This window comes from Geotrypetes seraphini, chromosome 1, assembly GCF_902459505.1.
Source record: "Geotrypetes seraphini chromosome 1, aGeoSer1.1, whole genome shotgun sequence".
Classification (NCBI taxonomy): domain Eukaryota; kingdom Metazoa; phylum Chordata; class Amphibia; order Gymnophiona; family Dermophiidae; genus Geotrypetes; species Geotrypetes seraphini.
Genome location: NC_047084.1, coordinates 351,091,265 through 351,115,484, shown reverse-complemented (window position 1 = coordinate 351,115,484; position 24,220 = coordinate 351,091,265). Strand labels below are relative to the sequence as shown.

General features: G+C 47.2%; 1 protein-coding gene across 5 annotated transcripts in view; it reads right to left on the bottom strand.

The window, feature by feature from the left end:
* Window positions 1–1,080: 1,080 nt before the first annotated feature.
* Window positions 1,081–24,220, bottom strand: part of ABRAXAS1 (abraxas 1, BRCA1 A complex subunit) — a 124,873-nt gene continuing 101,733 nt past the window's right edge. For all 5 annotated transcript variants that reach the window (XM_033963790.1, XM_033963762.1, XM_033963753.1 and 2 more), the window contains exons 8-9: window positions 22,843–22,954; window positions 1,081–3,675 (exon numbers count right to left, since the gene is read on the bottom strand). In XM_033963790.1, coding sequence (XP_033819681.1) covers window positions 3,245–3,675; window positions 22,843–22,954 — 543 coding nt within the window. In that variant the 3' untranslated portion in view covers window positions 1,081–3,244. The remainder of the gene's footprint in view (window positions 3,676–22,842; window positions 22,955–24,220) is intronic.

The window sequence follows — 24,220 nt, the reverse complement described above, 5'->3', positions numbered from 1 at the left end:
CAATAGTCCAGAGTCTGCCATCAGCTAATCATTCAGCAAAGGAATCCCCAATCAGCTGAGTCAGCAGGACTCCCTGAAACTGTGGCTTCGGAAGTCCTACCAGCTCAGCTGATTGGGGATTCCCCTGATGCATTTAGCTGAACCGGCAGGGTGATCCACAATTCCTCTCTCCCCCTCCCACCCACTCACCAATCCCCCCAGTACCTCTCTAAGGTACTCAGAGGTACCCTCTGCCGACATCCCCCTCTGCACCTTTTATGGAACATCGGCAGGAGGGATGTCCACACCCTCCTACCATCTGGCCCGCCTTGTCAAAATGGTGGGCCTTCCCCTTCCCAGCGTACCCTGGAATGTACTGGGAGGGGCCTAAGACTGATTGGCCCAAGCACCTAAGGTCCCTCCCATAAGAGGGACCTTAGGCACCTGGGCTAATCAGTGTATCCCAGAGATATGTCAGCAAAAATTAAAATGGTCCAGTTCTTATATTAATATTACATCTCAATACAATTCCCTCCCCCCCAGGATGTGGAAGAAATCCTTCACACAGTATGGGTTCTAGACAACACAGACTGATGACTTAATGGAAAGGGTATGTTCAGGAGAAGTTTGTTAAACCAGGATTGTCACTGTAGCACAGTGGAAAGCTTTCCTACAGCAGGCTGATGAGAGAGAGGAAACAACAGAGGAAGAGAATGAGACAGAAAGAACAGACACTGATAAGAATAATACAGGCCCAGCTCCCTAAACCTTGAAACCAAGATACAACCACTAACTAAAAATAGAATCTGCAGTCGCTCAGACAAATGGTTCGACAACGAACTACTGCAACTCAAATGGCAATGCAGACGTCTCGAAAGAGAATGGAGAAAAAACAACCAGGAACACATAAAAACAACCTGGAGAACACTGAACAAACAAGCACTAAAAGATAAAAGAAAGTCATACCACACAAATCAAATAGACACAGAAATCCAAGACACCAAAAAACTTTTCAAACTACTAAAGGAACTCACAGACACCAAACCCTACCTAGCTACCAAAAGTACTCCACCCCCCACAGCCAACCAATTGGCAGAATTCTTCAGAAACAAAATCTCAATTGCTAGAAATACCTTCTCCAGGACCCCAAACCACCTCGAATAAATTTTGCTGCCACGCACAGAAAAAGAATCTTGCGCAGCAGACAGAAACTGGTCAGACTTTTAAGACATACAATGACTCGACAAAAAATACAATCATGCGGCATGTGACCTCAATCACTGTCCCCCATACCTGTTAAAAGTTGCCAACACCAGATTCCGCACCCACCTCTTGCAATGGACTAATTACATGCTCACAGAAGGCCAATTCCCGCAAGATCTCTCTGAGATCATCATTACCCCCATCCTGAAATACGCTAAGGGAGGCACAGATCAACCATCCAATTACAGACCCATAGCCTCAATACCACTATATGCCAAGATAATGGAAGGCTTTGTAGCAAAACTCCTCTCCGAACACCTAGAAAGCAACAATTTACTCCACCCTTCACAATCAGGCTTCAGAGGCCAACACAGTACAGAAACATTACTACTCTCTCCTAGACCCAGCCAAACAACACCTAAGCAAAGACAAAAAAATGCTACTCATTCAACTAGACCTCACTGCAGCATTTGACATGATAGATCATGATATCTTACTACAAAACCTGGAGGCAATAGGAATCAGGCACAGTCTACAACTGGTTTGAAGGATTCCTCTGCTCAAGGAAATAGAGTCAAAACAAAGAAAGAACAATCTGAAACCTGGAACAACCCCTCCGCTCAAGGAAATACAGAGTCAAGACAAAAAAAGTACAATCTGAAACAACCCCCTCGCTACTATCCCCAACACTCTTCTACCTCTACATAGCCACACTTAGCACATGCCTAGACAAATTAGACATAACCTCATACAACTACGCAGGTGATATTACCATCATCTTGCCTTTCGACCAATCCACCAATGACACAACAATCAAAATACATAACACTAGAAACAATATCACAATGGATGAGAGACCACAAACTAAAGTTGACCCAAGACAAAACCAAATTCCTACTTCTAGAAAAAACCAAAACACCCTCCATAACAAACCTAGAATTAAACTCCATCCTATACCCCCTACAACCCAACCTAAAACTGCTGGGAATAATAATAGACGAGGGCTGCACCATGCAACTTCAAATCAGAAAACTGTCTAGAAGGCATTCGCAACCATGTACAACCTAAGAAAAATCAGAATACTTCAACAAAGAACAATTCAGACTCATGGTCCAAGCGCTAATCCTGGGCCTTCTGGACTACAGTAACAGCCTATACCTGTATGCCCCGCCTATACCTTAAAACAATTACAAATGGTGCAAAACACAGCTCTCAAATTGATATATTCATTGAAAAAATACGATCACATTACCACTGATTACCAAGACTCACACTGGCTCCTAATACAAGCACCCTCTTCAGAGCCCTAAATGGAACTGGTCCCAGTTACCTAAACAAACACCTGATCAGAAATAATACATCAAGACCAAGGAGAACACAGGCTCTCTTCACCCTTCCTCCAGCAAAAGGCAAACAAAGCAAAAAACTATATGACGAGCTACTAGAGCAGTGAAAAAAGACTGCCACCTCTCCAAGCTTGAGTGCCTTTATAAAAATCATAGGGGCAAAGTGACAGAAATCATGACAAGACTGAAGCAAGCTCACATGGTCAAATATAATGTATATGCATATTTTATACTATCACCACCCAAACTATTCCTGAACAAATGCACTCCATAAAATTACACACCTTTTGGCTCTATGTGTTAATCCAGGTGTAGCTTTATAAAAGGGCTTTACAACACATGCAAAAGCTCCTTTATAAAATTACCCCTAAATATCATCATTTGTATGCTACACTTATATTATCATATTGTCCTTTTACACGTAAATGAATATGCTAACAAACACTGAATAATTATTAAATACTAAACCACTATAGTGTTTTTTTAGAATTGTATATAAATGTATGGGGGATGAAGGTATACTGACCAACTCTGCCAGATGCAAATTTCAAATTCATCTTATCGGTAATTACTGTATTTAAGATAGAACAGGGCAATTGTGAAATACTAAATATATAAATTTTATTCTGCCTTCTCAAAGTTAAAATTAAATTACTCTAGTAGCAAAATGCTAGGCAAGTCAGAGCATCAGCAGTTCAATTGGAAACCACCTAGGATTAAAAAGTGGGCGATTCTGGACACTTTGTGTTGCTATTTATGGTTTCTGAATTGTCCTCATCTGTATCTGGACCAGAAAATGCACGCATTGACTCTTGATTACTGTTGTCCCTTGGTTTTCCCCTGCTGGTTGGCTTCCTGTGCAAGAATCGTGATTTTTTTGGCATATGCTGTCCATGTTGAGGTATGCTGGCCTTGCGCTTGCCCAGTGGCTTTATGCTAGCTTCCGGAAGCTCGCTGTCCTCCAGCATCAAAGTTAGTCCATCCACCATATTAATTTTGTGGTCAACAGTGCAGCAGTAACGACTTACTGGCCTTCCTCTCAGGGACAGGGTACAGCTCTGTAGGAGACAAGAGTTTGGGAAAAATGTCCGCAGGGCCTGACACAGTAGTACATTCTCCTGCTCATCTCTCTCAGTTTTCTTCTCTCCTAAAAACAGTATAGAAAAAAAACAAACTACGGTTCAGAAAAACTCTCAGAGGAGAAATGCCATGCACTTAAGAAACAATTATAGAGGTTGTAGAAGACAGCAACAAACTTACATAAAAGAACAATACAAGACTTATCTTTAAAAAAGTGCTGCCTTATAGCTCACAAAAATAAGCCCCTCCTCATCTCTTCAGTGTACAAGAAAAATAAAGTAAGGAGGCGGCCCAGGAAGCACCCAAATAGTGTTGAGTAAAAAACAAAATACCATTAGCAGTTTTACTTAAAAAAAACCCAAACAAACAAAAAAAATCAACATTGGTATTTTTTTTTTGTCAATAAAATAAGGTGAATGATATGCAATATAACATAGAAAAAAAACACAAAATACACTATTTGGCATTCCAAGATTAAAACGAGATTAGGTTCTTACTTTGATAATATATTTTCCAGTAGATAGGAATGGTATGCTGCACCTTAGGGTACTCTAGTCCATTTGTGTGAGCATATTGCAGAAAGATGTCAATCACAGCATTTGAAATCTACTCCTCCCAGGAGTCTACTGCCCCTTTCAGTTCATTCCAAAGCATAGAAGAGCTCTACATGAGAAGGAGGGATATGGGGAACTCCCTAAAATCAAGGTTCTGATTTGCTCATATAACGTTATAACAGCCAATAGTGAAAATGTAATGTAAAAATGAACAAACATTACCATGTAACATTAAAACACATCAAATAAAAGCAACAGTCTGAATATTAGTGGAGCTGAATTATTTCTTTAGATTCTATTTACAAACTGATTCTGAACCCACAGTCCGACTGTCAGAAATTTTACTTATGGAGAGGACCATGAAGCATAAGGCAGAAATAGGTGCATCAGAAATTATCAGGCAAGGGGATCAGCATATTACAGTGGTGCCTCGCATAACGGACGCCTCGCACAGCGAACGCTGCGCACAACGAACTTTATGTCTTGATCCGTACAACGAACTTCGTTTCACACAACGAAGTCGCCCGAGCTGCATCCTTCCGCGCAGGCACTGCGCTTAACTGCCCTCTCTCCGCCTGGTTCCCTCTTGCCCCCCCCCGACTCCCCGACACGATCGGGGCAAGAGGGAGCTCAAGCCCTCTTACCCCCCCCCGACTCCCCGACACGATCGGGGCAAGAGGGAGCTCAAGCCCTCTTGCCCCCCCGACTCCCCGACACGATCGGGGCAAGAGGGAGCTCAAGCCCTCTTGCCCCCCCCGACTCCCCGACACGATCGGGGCAAAAGGGAGCTCAAGCCCTCTTGCCCCCCCGACTCCCCGACACGATCGGGGCAAAAGGGAGCCCAAGCCCTCTTGCCCCGCCGATCCCCCAACTCCCCGACAATATCGGGCCAGGAGGGAGCCCAAGTCCTCCTGGCCACGGCGACCCCCTAACCCCACCCTGCACTACATTACGGGCAGGAGGGATCCCAGGCCCTCCTGCCCTCGACGCAAACCCCCCCTCCCCCCAACGACCGCCCCCCCCCCAAGAACCTCCGACCGCCCCCCCAGCCGACCCGCGACCCCCCTGGCCGACCCCCACGACACCCCCAACCCCCTTCCCCGTACCTTTCTGTAGTTGGCCGGACAGACGGGAGCCAAACCCGCCTGTCCGGCAGGCAGCCATCGACGGAATGAGGCCGGATTGGCCCATCCGTCCCAAAGCTCCGCCTACTGGTGGGGCCTAAGGCGCCTGGGCCAATCAGAATAGGCCCGGGAGCCTTAGGTCCCTCCTGGGGGCGGGGCCTGAGGCACATGGGCCCAACCCGACCATGTGCCTCAGGCCCTGCCCCCAGGAGGGACCTAAGGCTCCCGGGCCTATTCTGATTGGCCCAGGCGCCTTAGGCCCCACCAGTAGGCGGAGCTTTGGGACGGATGGGCCAATCCGGCCTCATTCCGTCGATGGCTGCCTGCCGGACAGGCGGGTTTGGCTCCCGTCTGTCCGGCCAACTACAGAAAGGTACGGGGAAGGGGATTGGGGGTGTCGTGGGGGTCGGCCAGGGGGGTCGCGGCTCGGCTGGGGGGGCGGTCGGAGGTTCTTGGGGGGGGGCGGTCATTGGGGGGAGGGGGGGTTTGCGTCGAGGGCAGGAGGGCCTGGGATCCCTCCTGCCCGTAATGTAGTGCAGGGTGGGGTTAGGGGGTCGCCGTGGCCAGGAGGACTTGGGCTCCCTCCTGGCCCGATATTGTCGGGGAGTTGGGGAATCGGCGGGGCAAGAGGGCTTGGGCTCCCTTTTGCCCCGATCGTGTCGGGGAGTCGGGGGGGCAAGAGGGCTTGAGCTCCCTTTTGCCCCGATCGTGTCGGGGAGTCGGGGGGGCAAGAGGGCTTGAGCTCCCTCTTGCCCCGATCGTGTCGGGGAGTCGGGGGGGCAAGAGGGCTTGAGCTCCCTCTTGCCCCGATCGTGTCGGGGAGGCGGGGGGGGGCAAGAGGGCTTGAGCTCCCTCTTGCCCCGATCGTGTCGGGGAGTCGGGGGGGGGGGCAAGAGGGCTTGAGCTCCCTCTTGCCCCGATCGTGTCGGGGAGTCGGGGGGGCAAGAGGGCTTGAGCTCCCTCTTGCCCCGATCGTGTCGGGGGTGCCAGGGACCACACGGAGTCACCCACCGTACCACCCGATTCGGGTAAGCGCAGGTATCGGTGGGTGGCTTATTTGCGGGGGGGTGCCTTATTTTACATTTTTTTCTAAAAAGGGGGGGGGCTGTCTTATTTGATGGCCCTGCCTTATCATCGGGGAAACACGGTAGAAAAAAAAAAAATATGAACAGTTAAGTCCCAGTTTTTGCCGCTGAGACTCTGCCCTCTCACTGTAAAATTAGACTCTACTTAGTCTGTCTTTAAATTTAAAAAATGTGTGTTGTTTTAAAAAACAATTATGTTTTTAGATGTATCTAAATAAAAATAATAACCAAAAATTTATCTTTTTTTATGTCATCTTAGCATATTTTATGCTACAGAACGAATTATTTTTTTTAACATGTATTGTTATGGGAAAACGCGTTTCACACAACGAACGTTTCACATAACAAACTTGCTCCTGGAACGGATTAAGTTCGTTGTGTGAGGCACCACTGTATTCCTATCTACTGGAAAATATATGATCAAAGTAAGAATCTAATCTTTTTCCAGTACAACAGGAATGTATGCTGAACTTTAGGGATGTACCTAAGCAGTCTCCAAAGTCCCAGGTAGGAGAGCGAAGCCTGCTTTCAGTAGAGAATCCAAAAAGAGAATCCTTGCACGCTGCCATATCCACCCTATAGAATTTAGTGAAAGTGTGTAGAGAAGACCATGTCACTGATCTATATTATCTCCTCCAGAGGTATCACCCTCGATTACACCAGAGGCCACTCCTCTGGTCGAATGTGCCTTCAATGATACGGTAGCTCTTTGCCGCAAATAATATAGGTGGAGGAGACTGCTATCTGAATCCTTCGGGAAATGGTGGCCTGGTCTGCCTCAGGTTGACTTTTTAGTTAGGACAAAAGATGGTCTGATAAACAAAGCTCACAAGAGAACTCTGTTGACAACCAGCAGCTTTAAAGCCTTGTCTTCCTTCTTAGAACCTGTAGGTTGAAAGGCTGGCAGCCTGACTTCCTGATTGATGTGAAATACTGAAACTAGCAAAAAGGAAGATACTATATACAAGGTCACTCCTGTTCCCGTGATCCTCAGAAATGGTTCCCTGTACAACAAAGCTTGAAATTCTGACACTCTTCTGGCTGAGGTAATCCAACCAGGAACTTGATCACAAGATCCACGAAAAAAGCTTCCTCCAAAGTCTCATATGGGGCCATCCAAAGACATGCTAACACAATGTTGAGATTCCAGGAAGGGATCTTAGATCTGTGGTTGGAGCCTCAGGGCCCCTTTGAATAACTAATAATGTCTGGGTGAGTAGCCAGGGAGTCTCTCTTCTGTCAGCCTCTAAAGCAATTGGCTGGTAGCACTAATTCTCAAAAATATAAACTTAAATAAGGATAGTATTTAAAACATCACTTAGAAATGCTTGATTTAATCAGCATTCGTTCTGTTCCATATACCAGTCTCCCAGATCCTCAGCAGAGCCACCACATACTCAAATATATCTAATTTTAGGTGGCTTTATGCCCCAACTCATCACTGGATCAATTTTAATTTACTTTTTTAGTTATTTTCTTATTAATCATTTACTTAATAATTATGTACTAAAAAGTACTTAGCTGTATGGCCTCGCCTCACACAGGGATAGGTACACTGACATGTTTCACCCATTAAACTTTATATATGTTTTTTCAAGGCTACTATTCCCTACAAACAGAAAAGAGAAAAAACACTTTCAATCCCTAATCCTCCCATAACCCAGCTAGTTGATAAATACATAAATATATATTCAATAGAAATCATGCTTAAAACTCTTACCTATATTGTTTTAAGCCATTCAAACAGACCATAGCGTCTAGTGAGAAAGGCGGCCATTTCTTTCTCCTTCAAATTTAAGCATGCCCCGGACCCATCAGCTGACGCGTCAAACCTTTAAACGTCAATGTCATACGTCCGGGCTAGTATCCTCCCCAAAATCTCTTTTCATTGGCCTTAGTGTTACAAGATGAAACATCAAAGGACCTGCCCCCAGAACAGTCTCCCCTATATCAGAGTAGCCCATTCTAACTCATTATTTAACCCATTAGGGGTAACAGTATTTAACCGATAGATCCACTGCTGTTCCATATAATTTAGTCTTTCTTCCCAATTACCTCCCACCCTCCCTTCATCTAACCAGTCAATTACCCTCCACCGCAATTGTTCAACTGTGTGGTGCTTTTGAAGCCAATGTTGCACTATAGGGGCTTGAATTGACTCTATAACAATACAGGACTTATGTTCATTAAGGTGGTTTTTTCTTTTACATAGAGCATTCTGGACCCCAGTTCGTTTACAAAAGTTAGATAGCTCTAATAGATGTTGGCATTGTAATCTCGAAGCAGGGACTCTAGAATTATTCTATTATCCATTTATCTTGGCCTTTTGGAAATCAATATGGGGCCAAATAAATTGTTTATTGGAAAACCCGGTTGCATTATCGTACGATACTGTATTATTTGGCATGTCAATGAGGGCTAAGAGCCAAATATCATCTAAGAATAATAGGCTTCTACTTATTATGATAGGGGTTGCCATATAACAAATTACGAGTAACTGGAAAAATTGGAAGAGATTTAACTACAGTTTTTGGTGAATTCGTTGTGTCACATATATAAAATGGAAAAAACAATAGCCACACAGAAAGGGAATTTTAATAAATTTCAAGATGTTTGGGGGCCATTAACAAATTATTGTAATGATTAGATTCCATTTTTCCCTTAATATTATAAGTTCATGATAGGGGGAGGGTGAGAGTTTATGATCTTTTATTAATGGTAAGGAAAGTAGGAAGGTATTTATTAAATGGTATATGTGTTTAATACATGATATGAAAGGGTTGGGGGAGGGAGATAAACTTTATAATTTGATTTATTGCTGAATATTAAGTGTTTTATTGATGCACTTATTGTTAGTTTGAAAAATGAATAAAGATTAAAAAAAAGGTGCACCTGAATCAAACGGTTTGTGTGTCCCACATAAACTAAATCACAGGGACAGATTATTATATATATATATATATATATATATATATATATATATATATATATATATAACCCTGGTAGATTTACAGTTGGTCTTCCCCCATGCCCCGTTAGGGAATCTTGCCAGTGCTGGCCCTCTATAGTGCTATTAGAGAATGACACGGGGAAAAAATCTGTCCCCGTCACTGCATCGTCCCCGGCCCACCATCCTCTGCACCGCCCCGTCACCACCGTTCCCTTCACTGTCACCGCCATCCCTTTCACCGCCCCTGCCATCCCATTCACCGCCCCGTCACCGTCCCCGTCTAGCACCCATCTTCTTCCCTCCGCTCCCCCATAGTCTGGCATCTGTCTTCTTCCCTTCCAGCGTCTTCTCCCCACTCTGCCTTCCACATTTCCTTTCAGGGTCTGTTCCTCTCTACCCTCTTTCAATGTTTGTTCTATTCCTTTCCACCACCACCCTTCCCTCCCTCCTTTACCATCTGTTTCTTTCTACCACCCTTCTTTCATATCTTCTATCAGTCCCCCCACCATCACTAGCAGTCTCTCTTCTCCCTTACCATGAGCAAATAGAACTTCTGAAAATTGTATTGCTGAGGCATTATTTCTAGTACGCCTTTTTTTCCAGATGGATAATGACATCAATTTTATAATTCTTACTGTCTGCTCTGATTTCATTCACAATTTGGTTTGTGTTTTGTACCTGAGGATTCCATGAGGCATTTAACCTTTTCCTGTCTCTTCTGTGATTTCAAGTTGATTCCTTCAATAATGGAGTCTCAAGGCAGTAGCAGTTTTCTATTTTGGGCTCTTTTGACATTGTTTAAGGGATTTCTTGTACATTTGGTGCTGGTCTTCTTTGATGAGGTCACTTCAGAATCTATTTCCAAGGAAGAGAAACTTTTTCCCTTTCACCCCCTCCTTCCTTGTGTGAGCCGGATCACGCGGTCCCCGCAAGCAAGTAATTTTATATCATTTTCATTCTATTCATTCATAGAAATTAAAGTCTAGATAATGCCAGTCACATAACAAAACATGATTTTACAAAAATAATTCCCTGCACAGTCAAGCTGCAAGGATTACTAGATGTCTTTCAGCAGCTCCCCTCCCTCCCTCCCCCTTACCTTTGTGGCCAAGTCAAAATGATCTACCAACAATAAAATTTTAAAAACACAAAGCACGCTGTACGCAGAGAAAATGTTAATTATCTTTTATATTCCGCGGGTTTTCAAAGAGGTCAAGGCAGATGACTTTATGCAATGTCACCTCAGTAACAACTATACAAAAATAGACAAATATTCCCCCTCCCTTTTTACTAAACTGCAATAGCGTTTTTTAGCGCAGGGAGCTGCGCTGAATGCCCCACGCTGCTCTCGACGCTCATAGGCTCCCTGTGCTAAAAACCGCTATTGCGTTTTAGTAAAAGGGGGCCATAGTGCAAAATATAGACAGCAGATATAAATTCTCAAAACGGACACATTTTGATCACTAAGTTGAAAATAAAATCATTTTTCCTACCTTTTTGTCTGGTGATTTCATGAGTCTCTGGTCCTTCTTCTGGTCCTTCTTCTTTCTTCTCCTGCCCCCCCCCCCCCCACCTCTTTCTTTCTCTCTCCCCCTGGCTCCCCTCTTTATTTCTGCCTTTCTTTCTCTCTCTCCCCCTGGCCCCCCTCTTTATTTCTGCCTTTCTTTCTCTCTCCCCCTGGCCTCCCTCTTTATTTCTCTCTCCTCCTGGCCCTCCTCTTTCTTTCTGCCTTTCTTTCTCTCCCCCTTGAACCCCTCTTTATTTCTGCCTTTCTTTCTCTCTCCCTCTGACCCCTCTTTATTTCTGCCTTTCTTTCTCTCTCCTCCTGGCCCCCCCTGTTTATTTTTTCCTTTCTTTCTCTCTCCCCCTAGCCCCCACAAAGCCATAGTGCCAATTTATCCACTTCCACGATTCTTTCCCTAACCTCACCCCCAAGCCAGCAGCCGATTTCTCCCTGCTCTTTCCCCGATGTCCTGAACTTCATCGGGCAGCAGCAGCATTCACAATTCACTGCTGTTGCCCGCTTCAGGCCTTCCTCTCTGTCGGGTCCTGTCTTCATGAAAACAGGAAGTAGGCAGGACCCGGCAGAGAACGCTGCTGCTGCCCGAAGAAGGTAATGGAGCACGAGGCAGACCGCTTCTCCCCCCTCCCAGACGAACCCCCGTTGACCCTCCTATCTCCCCCCCTCCGTGAACCTTTCCGACCCTCCCAGCGAGAGCAGCAAACCTCCTTCGCGGCTTTCTCCTCCCTCTGCCGCGTCACTGATGACGTCATCAGTGACGCGGCAGAGGGAGGAGAAAGCCGACGCTACTGGAGGGAGGTTTGCTGCTTTCGCTGGGAGGGTCGGAAAGGTTCACTTGGGGGGGAGAGATAGGAGGGTCAGCGGGGGTTCGGCTGGGAGGGGGAGAAGCGGTCTGCTTCGGTGCTCCAAGGCCTGGCGCCATTACCTTTTTCGCCCCTCCCGCACCCCCCTTGGTACGCTACTGCTCTCCAGCTCTCCTTAGTTTGCCGGTTTTCTTTTTTCGGCGACCGGCACGCTTTCAAAGAGCCGTGCATGCGCGGCTGCTCAAAGTTCAATCTTCTGCTCTGCTGCAACTTCCTGTTTCCGGTTGGGTCAGAGCAGAAGATTGAATACTGAGCAGCCGCGCGTGCGCGGCTCTTTTGAAAGCGTTCCGGTCGCTGAAAAAGAAAGCCGGCAAACTAAGGTGAGGTGGAGAGAGGAAGCTGGTTAAACAATCGAGCCGGCGTGCGGGTGGGGGCTGCGGGAACTGCACGATCCTTTATGCCTCACTGCGGTGACAAGACCATTCACCGCTCCACGGGGCGGTGATGGCCTTGTCCCCGTCCCCGCAGAGGCTGCTAATTTTCATTCCCCGTTTTTGGCGGGTTACCCGCGGCTAAACACAGTAGCCGCGGGTAAACCGCCACCGTGTCATTCTCTAAGTGCTATCACACCATTGGCAGTGATGACATCTCTCATGTATCCCCAGAACGGGCGCACCATCTTTCACCCCATCCTGGTGTCATAATAATTGCCCTATGGTTTTGCCCCTTAAAAAAGCAAACATGGGAAGTTCTTCAAATCCTTTATGGAGAAGTAAAATGTACCAATATTTTTTTATATAGAATCACTACCTTTGTGGCTACTGAGTAGGGCAATACACAGACTATATTCTTATCTTCAGACGTCATTGATTTCTCTTTTAATAATAGATTTCTCTGGGCATATCTAGCCCTCAAATAGGCTTGATGGATGGACCTTTTAGGATAACCTCTCCTCAGGAACCGTCCCTCTAGATCTTTAGCCACCACTTTATATTCCTGCACCGTGGAGAAGATTCTTCTTGCTTGTAAGAACTGGCTGATTGGAAGGCCTGCCATCTGCACCTTAAGGAATGACACTGCTAATCTCTTGTCCAGTTCCTCTTGAAGGAAGGCTAGAACCGACGATACTGGGGCTTTGTTGGGCTTCAAATTCTTATTGCACCAGTGCTGAAAAGTATCCCATACTTTGGCATATGCTGAAAGAGGAGTGGGCAGTTTCTTGGCCTTCAGTAGGATGATTTTGACTACTTCTGAATATCCTTTCTTGACTAGCTCCACACGTTCAAGTGCCATGCTGTAAGACCAAAGTGACCAGGCTCTTCTAGAGCAATTGGCCACTATGTGAGCAAGTCCGGATACACCTGGAGCCGGAGACATTCATCCACTTGTAGGAGTACTAGATCTGCATACCAAGGATGACTGGGCCAATCCAGGGCCACAAGGATCACCCTCCCTGGGTGAAATGCTATACGACGGACCAGTTGGCCTATCAGGGGCCACGGAGGAAACACATACAGCAGTACAGACTTTATCCAAGGTTTTACCAGGGCTCCAAGCCCTGCACCTGTGGTCTTGCATCTTCAGCTGAAAAACCTAGGTGCTTTCTTGTTGCATGCTGTTGCCATCAGATCGAACATCAGACGACCCCAACGTCCGACAATGTGTTGGAACGTACACAGGGCCAACGACCACTTTCCTAGGCCCAATGTCTGGTGAGGATGTCTGCTTGCACATTGTTCACTCAGCTACATGTGCTGCCATGATGGCCAACAGGTTCTGTTCTGCCCAAGTGAACAGCAGTTTTGTCTCTAGTTGGACCAATGTGCTTTTGGTGCCTCCCTGCCAGTTGACACAGGCCACTGCTGTGGCATTGTCTGAGAATTCTCTTATGGCTCTGCTTTCCAGAACCAAGTTTCGTAGAGCCAGGCGGGCACTCTCAGTTCTAGACTGTTTATTGACCATTTCCACTGGGATGGTGTTCATTTTCCTTGTACTTGGCGACACTGCAGTGCGCCCCCCTCCTCCCCCACAGCTGAACAGGCTGGCATCCGTTGTCAGTGTGAATCAGGAATCGATCTGAAGTGGAATCCCTTTTGCTAGAGACTGTGGGTGGAGCTACCAGCTGATGCTGTTGCGGGCTGCCGCCATCCAAGATAGATGGGCCTGTAGGGAGTTCCTCTGGGGAGACCAATGAGACAGCAACACATACTGAATTGGACGTATATGTGCCCTTACCCAGGGCACTACTTCTATGGCAGCCGCTACTGAGCCCAGAACCTGCAGGTAGTGCTACACTGTATGCGCTGGCTGCAACAAGAGGTTCGTAATTTGCCCCCCCACGATTCTGTCTGCGTGCCTTTGGTAGTACAACTTAGCCTTCCACCATGTTGAAAAAAACTCCCAGGCATTCCAAAGACTGAGTGAGGACTAATTGGCTCTTTTGAAAGTTTACAGTCCAGCCCAGACTCTACAAAGTTTGCACAACTGCCACTACTGCTCTTTCTCCCTCTTCTTGAGAGGGGGCTCTGATAAGCCAGTCATCTAGATCAAGATGAACCAGCCAGTTTGCTCTGCGGAGATGAGCTGCTACTACCACCATCACCTTGATGAATGTCCATGGTGCTGTTTCCAGTCCATATGCCAGGAACTTTCTGTGTGCCAGGAAAATTAGAATGTGGAGATAAGCCTCCGCCAAATCCAGGTTGGCTAGAAACTCTCCTAGCTGGACCGCTGCAATGACAGATCTCACCATCTCCATCTGGAAATGAGGAACTCTCAGGGCCGCATTGACATGTTTGAGATCCAGAATGGGTCTCCAGTAGAGAATGACACGGGGAAAAAATCTGTCCCCGTCATTGCCCCACCGTCCCCTTCACCGCCCTGTCACCGCAATTCCCTTCACCGCCCCGTCACCGTCACTGCCATCCCATTCACTGCCCCGTCCCCGTCCCCGCAGTTTCCATATAAGCCTCAGTACTGCAATATTTAGATTATTCCTTCCTTATAAATCAAAGTTCTGGCTGCTGAACTAGAGAAAGAGATGTTCAGCTGGCAGGGCTTTGTTTATAAATTTTTATCAACACAACTAATATACTACTTTAACCTAAAGCAAAAAGAAAAAGAAAATAAACAAAATTTTTTTTCTACCTTTGTTGCCTGGTTTCTGCTTTCCTCATCTTCTCATTCAATTCCTTCCATCCACTGTGTGTCTTCTCTCTGCATCTTCCATTTGCTATGTTACTGTGCCTCTCCCTTCACTCTCCCCCAATTGGTCTGGCACCCATCTTCTTCCCTCCGCTCCCCCATAGTCTGGCATCTGTCTTTCTCCCTTCCAGCATCTTCTCCCCACTCTGTCTTCCAGATTTCCCTTCAGGGTCTGTTCCTCTCCACCCTCCTTCAATGTCTGTTCTATTCCTTTCAACCACCACCCTTCCCTCCCTCCTTCACCATTTGTTCCTTTCTACCACCCTTCAGCTCCTTTTGCGTGGCCTATCTATCTACCTCCCTCCCTCTTACTTTCGTGGCACGTTACAATGTAATTTGTGCAAGCCGCTGGAACCTGCGAGCTCGGTCCCCAAACAATCTCGCTTCTGTGATCCTATTTTCCCCATTTCTAATATCTCCCCTATGTATCTGACATTGCCCCCCCGTGTCCGTATACCATCTCCATGGCATGTATGTCCCCTTTATGTCTCTGTCCCTATGCCCCCATGCACATAATTTCCCCTCTGTTTCTGTTACCTTCCTGTGTCCAGATTTCCCCTCTCTTCCTCTTCCACATCAATGTGTCTCTTTTCTTCAACCCCATCTAGCTTCTTTCCCCTCCCCCCTGCTTCCAGCATCTGGCTCACCTGCCTGCCCTCCCCTTTCTTTCCTGCTGTGGGTTTCTTTCTCTCCCTCTTCATCCCCTTTGCCCAGAATCTCTTACCCTTTCACTCCCTCCTTCCTAGTGTGAGCCGGTAAGACGCGCCCCAGCAACCCCCTCCCGCCCGATTGCAGCGTTCCGTCAGCTCCCTCCCTCCACCTCACCTTAGATGCAGAGTTTGCCAGCTTTCTTTTTCGCCCAGCCGCACATGCGGCTGCTTGGTTGTTCAATCTTCTCCTCGGAAACAGGAAGTTGTAGCAGAGGAGCAGATTGAACAACTCGAGCAGCCGCGCGTGCGGCTGGGCGAAAAAAAAAAGCTGGCAAACTCTGCATCTAAGGTGAGGTGGAGGGAGGGAGATGGCGGAACGCTGTGATCGGGCGGGTGGGGGCTGCTGGACCGCGCGATCCTTGATTGCCTCACTGCGGAGACAAGACCATTCACCGCTCCATGGGGCGGTGAATGGCCTTGTCCCCGTCCCTGCAGCGACCACTATTTTTTCTTTCCCCGTTTTGGCGGGTTACCTGCGGCCACCGTATCATTTTCTAATCTCGAAATCTTTCTTGGACAGGACAAAGTATATCGAGTATCTACCCAAGCCCGAGTGTTCTTACAGAACTGGTTCTATGGTTTTAATATCCCCACAATCTGTTTAATGTTGTCCGGACTTGGACCACCCAATCTGGTCAGCCTGCCGGTGAATCCACGAATCAGTCAGACAGAGTGTATGCAAACTATCTTGTAACCTTCTCTGACAATATCCAAGACTCAAAGATCTGTTGTTATGCTTTCAGCCGACCTGCAATTTTCTGAAGGGCGGTTGAAGGCATGGCATCATTGCAGCTTCTTGGCTGCCATTGTGGCCTGGGATCCTGTATTTAGAATTTTCCAGCTTCCAGAACATCTCTGTAATCTTGTTAGGTTCTCTAGACGAGCATCCCGAGGCGTACTGGTGAAAATGTAAGGCCCCCAAAAGGAGCTCCAGTTCTGGCTTCTAGATGTTCAAGGTCTGCTGTCTGGTAAGGATTTGGGATGACATCTTGCACAATGGCCATAAGATCATCCAGGCTTTTGCTAAAAAGCATCTGTCCCTTGAAATGGAGCCTGCAAAGCTTAGCCCTGGTGGTTGAATCACCCGCCCATTGTCTGATCCACAGCATGCATTGGGTGGAGATTAAGTATGTGGAGATTCTCGCCAAAACTCTAATTACATTATAAAGTGCATCAGCCACATAGTCCACCCCTTCCAGCACGAGCTAAGGTAATGGCTCAGCAGCTCTCAGGTTCGGGGTTTGCAGCTTTGAATGGCAGACGCGTGCAGCGAAAAATGCAGCTGATGCCACCTTAACTCTCAGGACCAGGGCCTAAAGCTGCCTCCTGAGGACCATACCACTCTGCAGTCCCATGTATCTTTCAGCATGACTCCTTTTTCACTGGGTAAGGATGTGCGTTTAGTCACCTGTGTCACTAGGGAGTCTACCTTTAGCTCCAGCCCCTGACCGAGTCAAAAGGGCGCGCAAACACCAGGGGAATGGACCCAGAGCTCCACTAATCTTTAGTAGGCTGGCTGAAAAAGGTCTCTGAAGGATACACCTACCAGCTGCAGATTTAAAATCTACACCTTTCCTTGCAGGCGGAGTAGACCATTATCAAAAGGGATCTCTGATGTCACAAAAAAGACTGACTAGATCGAAAAACCGTAAAACTATTGCAAAATAAAAAATAAATAAGCCAAACCAAGCAGATCAGAAAACACCTTTTATGCTCGCCTGCAAAAAAAGAAACTGAAAGGGGCAGCAGACTCCAGGTTTCAAAAGCAGTGATTGACATCTTTCTTCTATATGCTCACAAGAATGGACAGAGTACCCTAAAGTTTAGCACAACATTCCTATTGCACTGGAAAATGGCCTTTACTTAAAATACCCTCTTCATAGACTCAATCTAGACTGTGTTTGGCACTGCTGCCTGCATGAGTAGTCCATATCAATCTCAGTCATCTAAAATAAATACATGTAAGTAAGACTGCAAATACCAATTGAGTACAACTTCTGGAGCTTGTATTCAAACCCTAGCAAGCTTTTTTCCAGTAAACAATCTAGACAGTAGGGTTATATACCTTTAGCCGCATGGTGCAGATTTTCCACTCTGCCTCTATAGTACCACAGGTTGAGAAACCCTGTTCTAAGGAAATACTTTTTTACAGAAAGGGTGGTAGATGCATGGAACAGTCTCCCAGAAGAGGTGGTGGAGATAGAGACTGTGTCTGAATTCAAAAGGGCCTGGGATAGGCACGTGGTACCTCTCGGAGAGAGAAAGAGATAATGGTTATTGAGGATGGGCAGACTAGATGGGCCATTTGGCTTTTATCTGCCATTTATCTGTTTCTATGTTACATTCTGAAAAAATACCATATCAGCTAAACAGGTGAGCTAGTTTGTCTCTTTCCAGTTGGGGCATTGGAGCTAAGCATCAAAAGGATGTAAGCTGTACTTTATTTAATTGGATCCAGTTTGTTTTATTGCAGAATGGTTTTAAAAAGGCAATGGACCGACAACTATTTTTCTGTTTATGATCCTGCTTTTCCAGCCACCTAAAAGGACAGTGTAGTTATCTACTACTTAGAAGTAACAAAATAATACTCCGGCAGACCACTGTCAGCAACGTGGAATACATAAACTTGAAATTCCCAGGGTTATTAACAACAGAAAATAAAAGTGTAAGACATTAGAAACAATACAAAACAGTAAAATCAAATACTGCTGGCAATGCTGGCAAATAGTCCCAGGTTTATACCAGTCTCTGAAAAGAAGGAGACAGCTGAATGGATCCATCTGGAGATTGTGGCCTTGGAAGCTGGCTTGCCCTTGATCAGAGACACAAAACTTTTATGTAACCTCCAGGTACCGTAACAGGATCTTGCGCACATCCAGGGATCGCAACACTCGGTACTACTCTCTGGAACCAGAGAAAGCAAAAGAAGGAAGTCGACCTCCTGGTTAATGCGGAAAGCCGAAACCACTGTCAGAAGAAAGGAAGGAACACTATGCAGAAAGGGATCTCAGCAGGAAGAGCCTAAAGTTCAGAAACCCTGTGGGCGGAGGTGATAGCCACAAGAAAAACAATCTTGAATGGACAATCTATCATGGAAGCTTGCTCCAGAGGCTCATATGACAGACGAATAAGAGACTGGAGAACCAAGTGTGGATTTCCAGTAGGGCAGGGAAGCCGCAATAGAGGTTGAAACCTCAGAGTGCCCCGCAGAAAACGGACAACCTCCGGGTGGACAGGGAGCCCCTCAGGAGGGTATGCCCTAGACAACAGAGACTGACAATCTGGCCTCGATGAGAATACACAGCCAGGCTGTCCTGAAGGAACTCCAAAATCCGGTATAGATGGATCCACAAGTTCCTGAATGCACTGCGCCTGCAAACATCTCCAAGCCTTAGCATAGGCAGCCACTGTGGACTTCTTCCTTCTGCAGAGAAGAGTGGCAACAACAGTTGATAAACAGCCACAGCTAACTAAGGCTGCATGCACAATAGCCGGGCCGTAAGACCAAAGTGGTCCGGAGCCTGTAGCGCAATCGGGCCCTTTGTGAGAAGGTGAGGAAGACAAGGGAGATGAACCAGATTGGCACACCACGGACTTCTCGGTCAATCAGGCACGATGAGGATCAACGGACTCTTGTTGGTCAATATCCTACTCAACAGATGGCCTATAATGGGCCATGGAGGGAAGAAACACAGAATACCTTCCCATGGCCAGGGATGAACTAGAGCAAAAAAGGCTTCGCCACGGCCTTGCAACGTCGACTGAAGAACTGAGACGCAGTCTTGTGGGCCACTGATACCATGAGGATGAACATGGAGCGACCCCAGCATTCCACTATGCAATCAAACACACTTTGGGCGAGGGTCCACTCCCCAGGGTCTAGAGTCTGACAACTGAGATAATCTGCCTGGACGTTGACCACTCCGGCCACATGTGCAGCTGAAGATGCCACAAAGCGTCTCTCTATCCACCGGAAAAGAAGCTGGGCCTCCACGCTCAGGTAGGTGCTTCTGGCACCTCCCTGGCAACTGATGTAAGCCACTGCTGTAGCGTTGTCCGAGAAGACATGGACGGTCCAATGGATGGAGACAACCCTCGAATTGGAGGAGAGCTGGTCTAATCGCCCGAAGCTCCAGACCATTAACAGATCACTTCCTCTTGGAGAGGGCCCACTGGCCCTGAACAGGAGTGCTCATGCAGACAGCATCCCAGCCTCTGAGACTGGCGTCTGTCATCAGGAGAATCCACTCAGAAATCCAGAAGGGGAAGACCCTGGGACAGAGAAAGAGCGTAGCCACCAGGCTAAACTGCTCCGAGCCACCGTTGTCCACAGTAGCAGAGCAGGAAGAGCATCTCATTGTGGACTCTAGTGCAAAATCAGGGCGTCCTACAGTGGGCGCAAATGGGCCCTGGCCCAAGGAACCACATTGATTGTCGCCACCATGGTCCCCAGTACCTGGAGATACTGCCAGGCCATCGGAACTGGAATGGCCCGGAAATCCCTGACCACTTGGGGCAACTGTTCCTGATGTGACACAAGCAGGAACACCTTGTTCTGACTGGTGTGGAAGCGAACTCCCAGGTATTCCAAGTCCTGCGTCGACTTGAGATGACTCTTCCTGAAGTTGATCATCCAGCCCAGGCGCTGAAACAACTGAATGACTTGATGAACTGTCTGACGCCTCTCAGACTCCAACGGGGTCCTGATCAGCCAGTCGACCTGGAATGGGTGAACCAGGCCTCCAAGGATTCTACCACCACTATCACTCTGGAGAAGGACCTGGTGTCTTCGCCAACCCAAAGGGCAGTGCTGCAAACTGATTATGCCAGAGCAGAACATGGAACCTCAGGTACTTCTTGAGGACCGGAAAAATGGGAATATGGAGATATGCCTCCATCAAATCCAGGGAGGCCAGAAACTCCCCCAAAGTCACCAAGGCGATAGCTGAACATACTGGCTCCATTCTGAAGCGAGACACTCAGCGCAACATTCACTGCCTAGAGGTCCAGTATTGGCCTCCAATCTTCAGAGCCTTACTTTGGAACAAAAAAATATATTGAATATCTCCCGGAGTCCAAGTCTTGCTCCGGAACAGGCTCTATGGCCGCAATGTCCAGCAACCTGTGGATCATGCCACACCCAAGCCTCATTTTCTGGCTGTCCCGCTGAAGAAACCAGGGAAGAAACAGCCAGGGGACAATGAAAGTCCAGCTTGAATCATCCCTGAGAACCTCCAGGACCCGACAGTCTGAGGTGAGGGACTGCCATTCTGCCAGAAAAGCCGAGAGCCACCCCCGATCCGAGGGAAGGTGGCCAAAGGCCTGGCAACAGAATTGATTCCTAGTCGGCATCCTGGAATGGCTCCCTGTAGGAGATTGACGACAGGAGCCTCCGAACTTGACCTGGCAAGCTGGAGCAGAGCATTGCCTAGAAAAGGCTCCAAAGTACTGATGGAAACTCCTGAAGGGATGAAAAGTAGGGTATTCCAAACCCCAGGAGGGCTGCGGCCAATGAACAGGCAAAGACTAGGTCCTGCACTCTGAAAAGGCAACCTTCTCAAAGGACGAGTCCCCAGACCACTGCCAGATTCACAGCATCATATGCGCTGAAATAGATAGATCAAAACTGTATAAAAGACCTTCAGCATGTCATACAGGACATCCACTATATAGTCCACTCCCTAAACCAGGAAGTTGAATCACTACAGTGTGAGGCTCATTAAGTAGGCTGGAATGGCAAGCCCGAGCCACAAAGGAAGAAGCTGTCACTGCTTTAGGTCTGGCAGCTGCCAAGACCCTTGAGGATGAACTGAATTCTATGGTCCCAAACATCCTTGAGGACCAACCCCGTCACTGGAGGGAAAGAAGTGCATTTAGGGACCTGTGCTACTGAGAAATCTACCTTTGGGGATGCAAAGTTATGTAGAAAAGCAGCCGCCATCGGATAGAGCCAAGACATAGCCTTGGTGAATTTCAAACAGCCCTCTGGCGTCTCCCAAATATCCGTGAGAATCTTAACAATATCAGGATAACCAAGAAAAGAAGCAGACTGCGGCTTCAGATCACTTCTGAGGGAATATTTTGCAGTGACAGGCTGCCCAGTCTCCAGCTTCAACTCCTGGAGGGACTCTGGGAACAAGTCCACCGGATGTGCAGGCTTAAAAAATCTCTGCACTTTGGGGTCCTCTCCAAGATCCAGGAACCTACCCGGATCTTGGTCTTGGAGATCTGCGAGGGCCATATTATCCTCCACTGCAGTGGTGCCTGCCTGCATAATTAACTGCATGGTCAGGGCAGCAGGGTCTACTCTAGAGACAGCCAGCGCATTAATCGGGACCACAGGGGGAGGAACAGGAAAGAATTCCCATGCTCTGGGAAAGAGGGGGTCCTCACAGCCAGAGAGGATGCTTGAGGAGGAGCAGCAGGCATGAACTCCGTAGCCAAAAATGCCTGATACATCGTGATAATAAAATCCAGGGGAAAACCCAACATCCGAACCCTTCTTTAAATTCTCGGAGGACCTGTGAGGATTGGCCACTGAATTGTGTTTGTGTTTCACCAGAACGGCAAGTGCATACTCCACAGGGCCTGCAGTCGACATTTTCTCCTGTCCATGGCCAGGAACAGCAGCAGGACCCCATTCAGAAGTAGAGGGTACCTAAGCCAACTAATTTTGCCGCGTCAACTCCTCATGGCTGGTGACTTCCGCCATTCTCAGACACCTCGTGAACATACCTGGCAGTTGGCCCTGATCCTGGGAAAGCCATGCAGTCTGTGCCCGACCCTAAAGTGGATGAACCTGGGGTTAGCAAACTCCCAAGAGAACGGTCCCCGAGAACGGTCCCTGAGCCTCGATCTAAAGTGCAGGCTGTCCAAAGGGTGCACTGCCCAGCAGCCAACCCCTTGAAAGCAGACTTATCAAAAAGTCTGCGATCTCCCGCAGTCAGAGATGCACCCGTGGGGAACCTCTGGAGCACAAGGGCCAAAAACATGATTGAAAAGACTGAATATAAAGAAAATAAACACGACCAGAAAAGACAAGTTCCTACAGTCTGGCTTGTAGGAAAGAAACTGATTTCATGGGGGGCAGTCCTGAGGTAAGAGGGGAGGAGCTCAAGACTCTGTATTATGAGGCTTCCTACAAGCTTTGGCGAGTATGGGAAAATAACCCACTAATCCAGGAATAGAATGGGATTGTACAAGAATTTCCTATCATTCCCTTTCTCTCTATAGTCAGCAATCATGCTAGAGGCAACCTAGTATACAGTTCAACTCAAGTTACCTGAAGTTTGCATCTGTTTTTTTCTTTCTGCAATTTCTTGCTTTAGTCTATTTATATCTTCTAAGAGCTGCTCTACGGATCGCTCACTTTTTTCTACCTTGGTGCAGGTCTTCTGCAACAGAAAAGCATAAGAATGACAATGTATTGAGAGCCTGTTGACTCATCTATTTGGCGCGTTGTCTTTTATTAAATGAGAGGGTTGGACGTCTGATAGAGAACAGTTACTTACCGTTAACAAGTGTTATCCAGGGACAGCAGGCAGATATTCTCACATGTGGGTGACATCATCTAGGAAGCCCTGGTATGGACTGCTTTAAAAATGCATTGCCACTTTAAGAACTTAAGAAATTTCACGAACTGCCCATACCACGCATGCGTGAGTGCCTTCTCACCCAATGCAGGCTCGTGGCTCCTCAGTTCCGTAAGCAAGCTAAGAAGCCAACCAGGGGAGGTGGGTGGGTTGTGAGAATATCTGCCTTCTCTCCCTGGTAACACCTGTTATGGTAAGTAACTGTGCTTTATCCCAGGACAAGCAGACAGCATATCCTCACATGTGGGACTCCCTAGCTTACTAGAATGGGATGGAGGGAGTGTTGGCCATTAAGAAAATAAATTTTGCAATACTGCTTGGCTGAAGTGACAGTAGTGAGATATGAATGTATGAACTGAGAACCAAGTAGCAGCTTTACAAATTTCATCAATAGGAGATGAGCGGAGGAAAGCAATCAAAGTTATCATAGCTCGGATCTTGTGAGCTGTGAGGCATTTCCCAGTTGCAGCCCAGCCTGAGCATGAGAGAAAACGATACAAACCGCTAACGCTGTAGATACAGTTCTCTTGGATACAGGATGTCCCAACTTATTAGGATCAAAGGAGACAAAAAACTGAGGAGATGCTCTATGTGGCTGAATTCTCTGTAAGAAGGAAGCCCAGGCTCCTTGGAAACGAGAATATGAAGAGCCGTTTCTCCAGAATGAGAAAGAGTCTTAGAAAAGAACCCTGGAAGTATGGTAGATTGATTTAGATGAAGTCCATGACTACTTAAGAACATAAGAACATAAGAAATGCCTCCGCTGGGTCAAACCTAAGGTCCATCGCGCCCAGCAGTCCGCTCACGCGGCGGCCCATCAGGTCCAGGACCTGTGCAGTAATCTTTTATCTATACCCCTCTATCCCCTTTTCCAGCAGGAAATTGTCCAATCCTTTCTTAAACCCCAGTACCGTTCGCTGCCCTATAACGTCCTCTGGAAGCGCATTCCAGGTGTCCACCACACGTTGGGTAAAGAAGAACTTCCTAGCATTTGTTTTGAATCTGTCCCCTTTCAACTTTTCCGAATGCCCTCTTGTTTTTTTATGTTCTGAATCTTCTGGAAGGAAA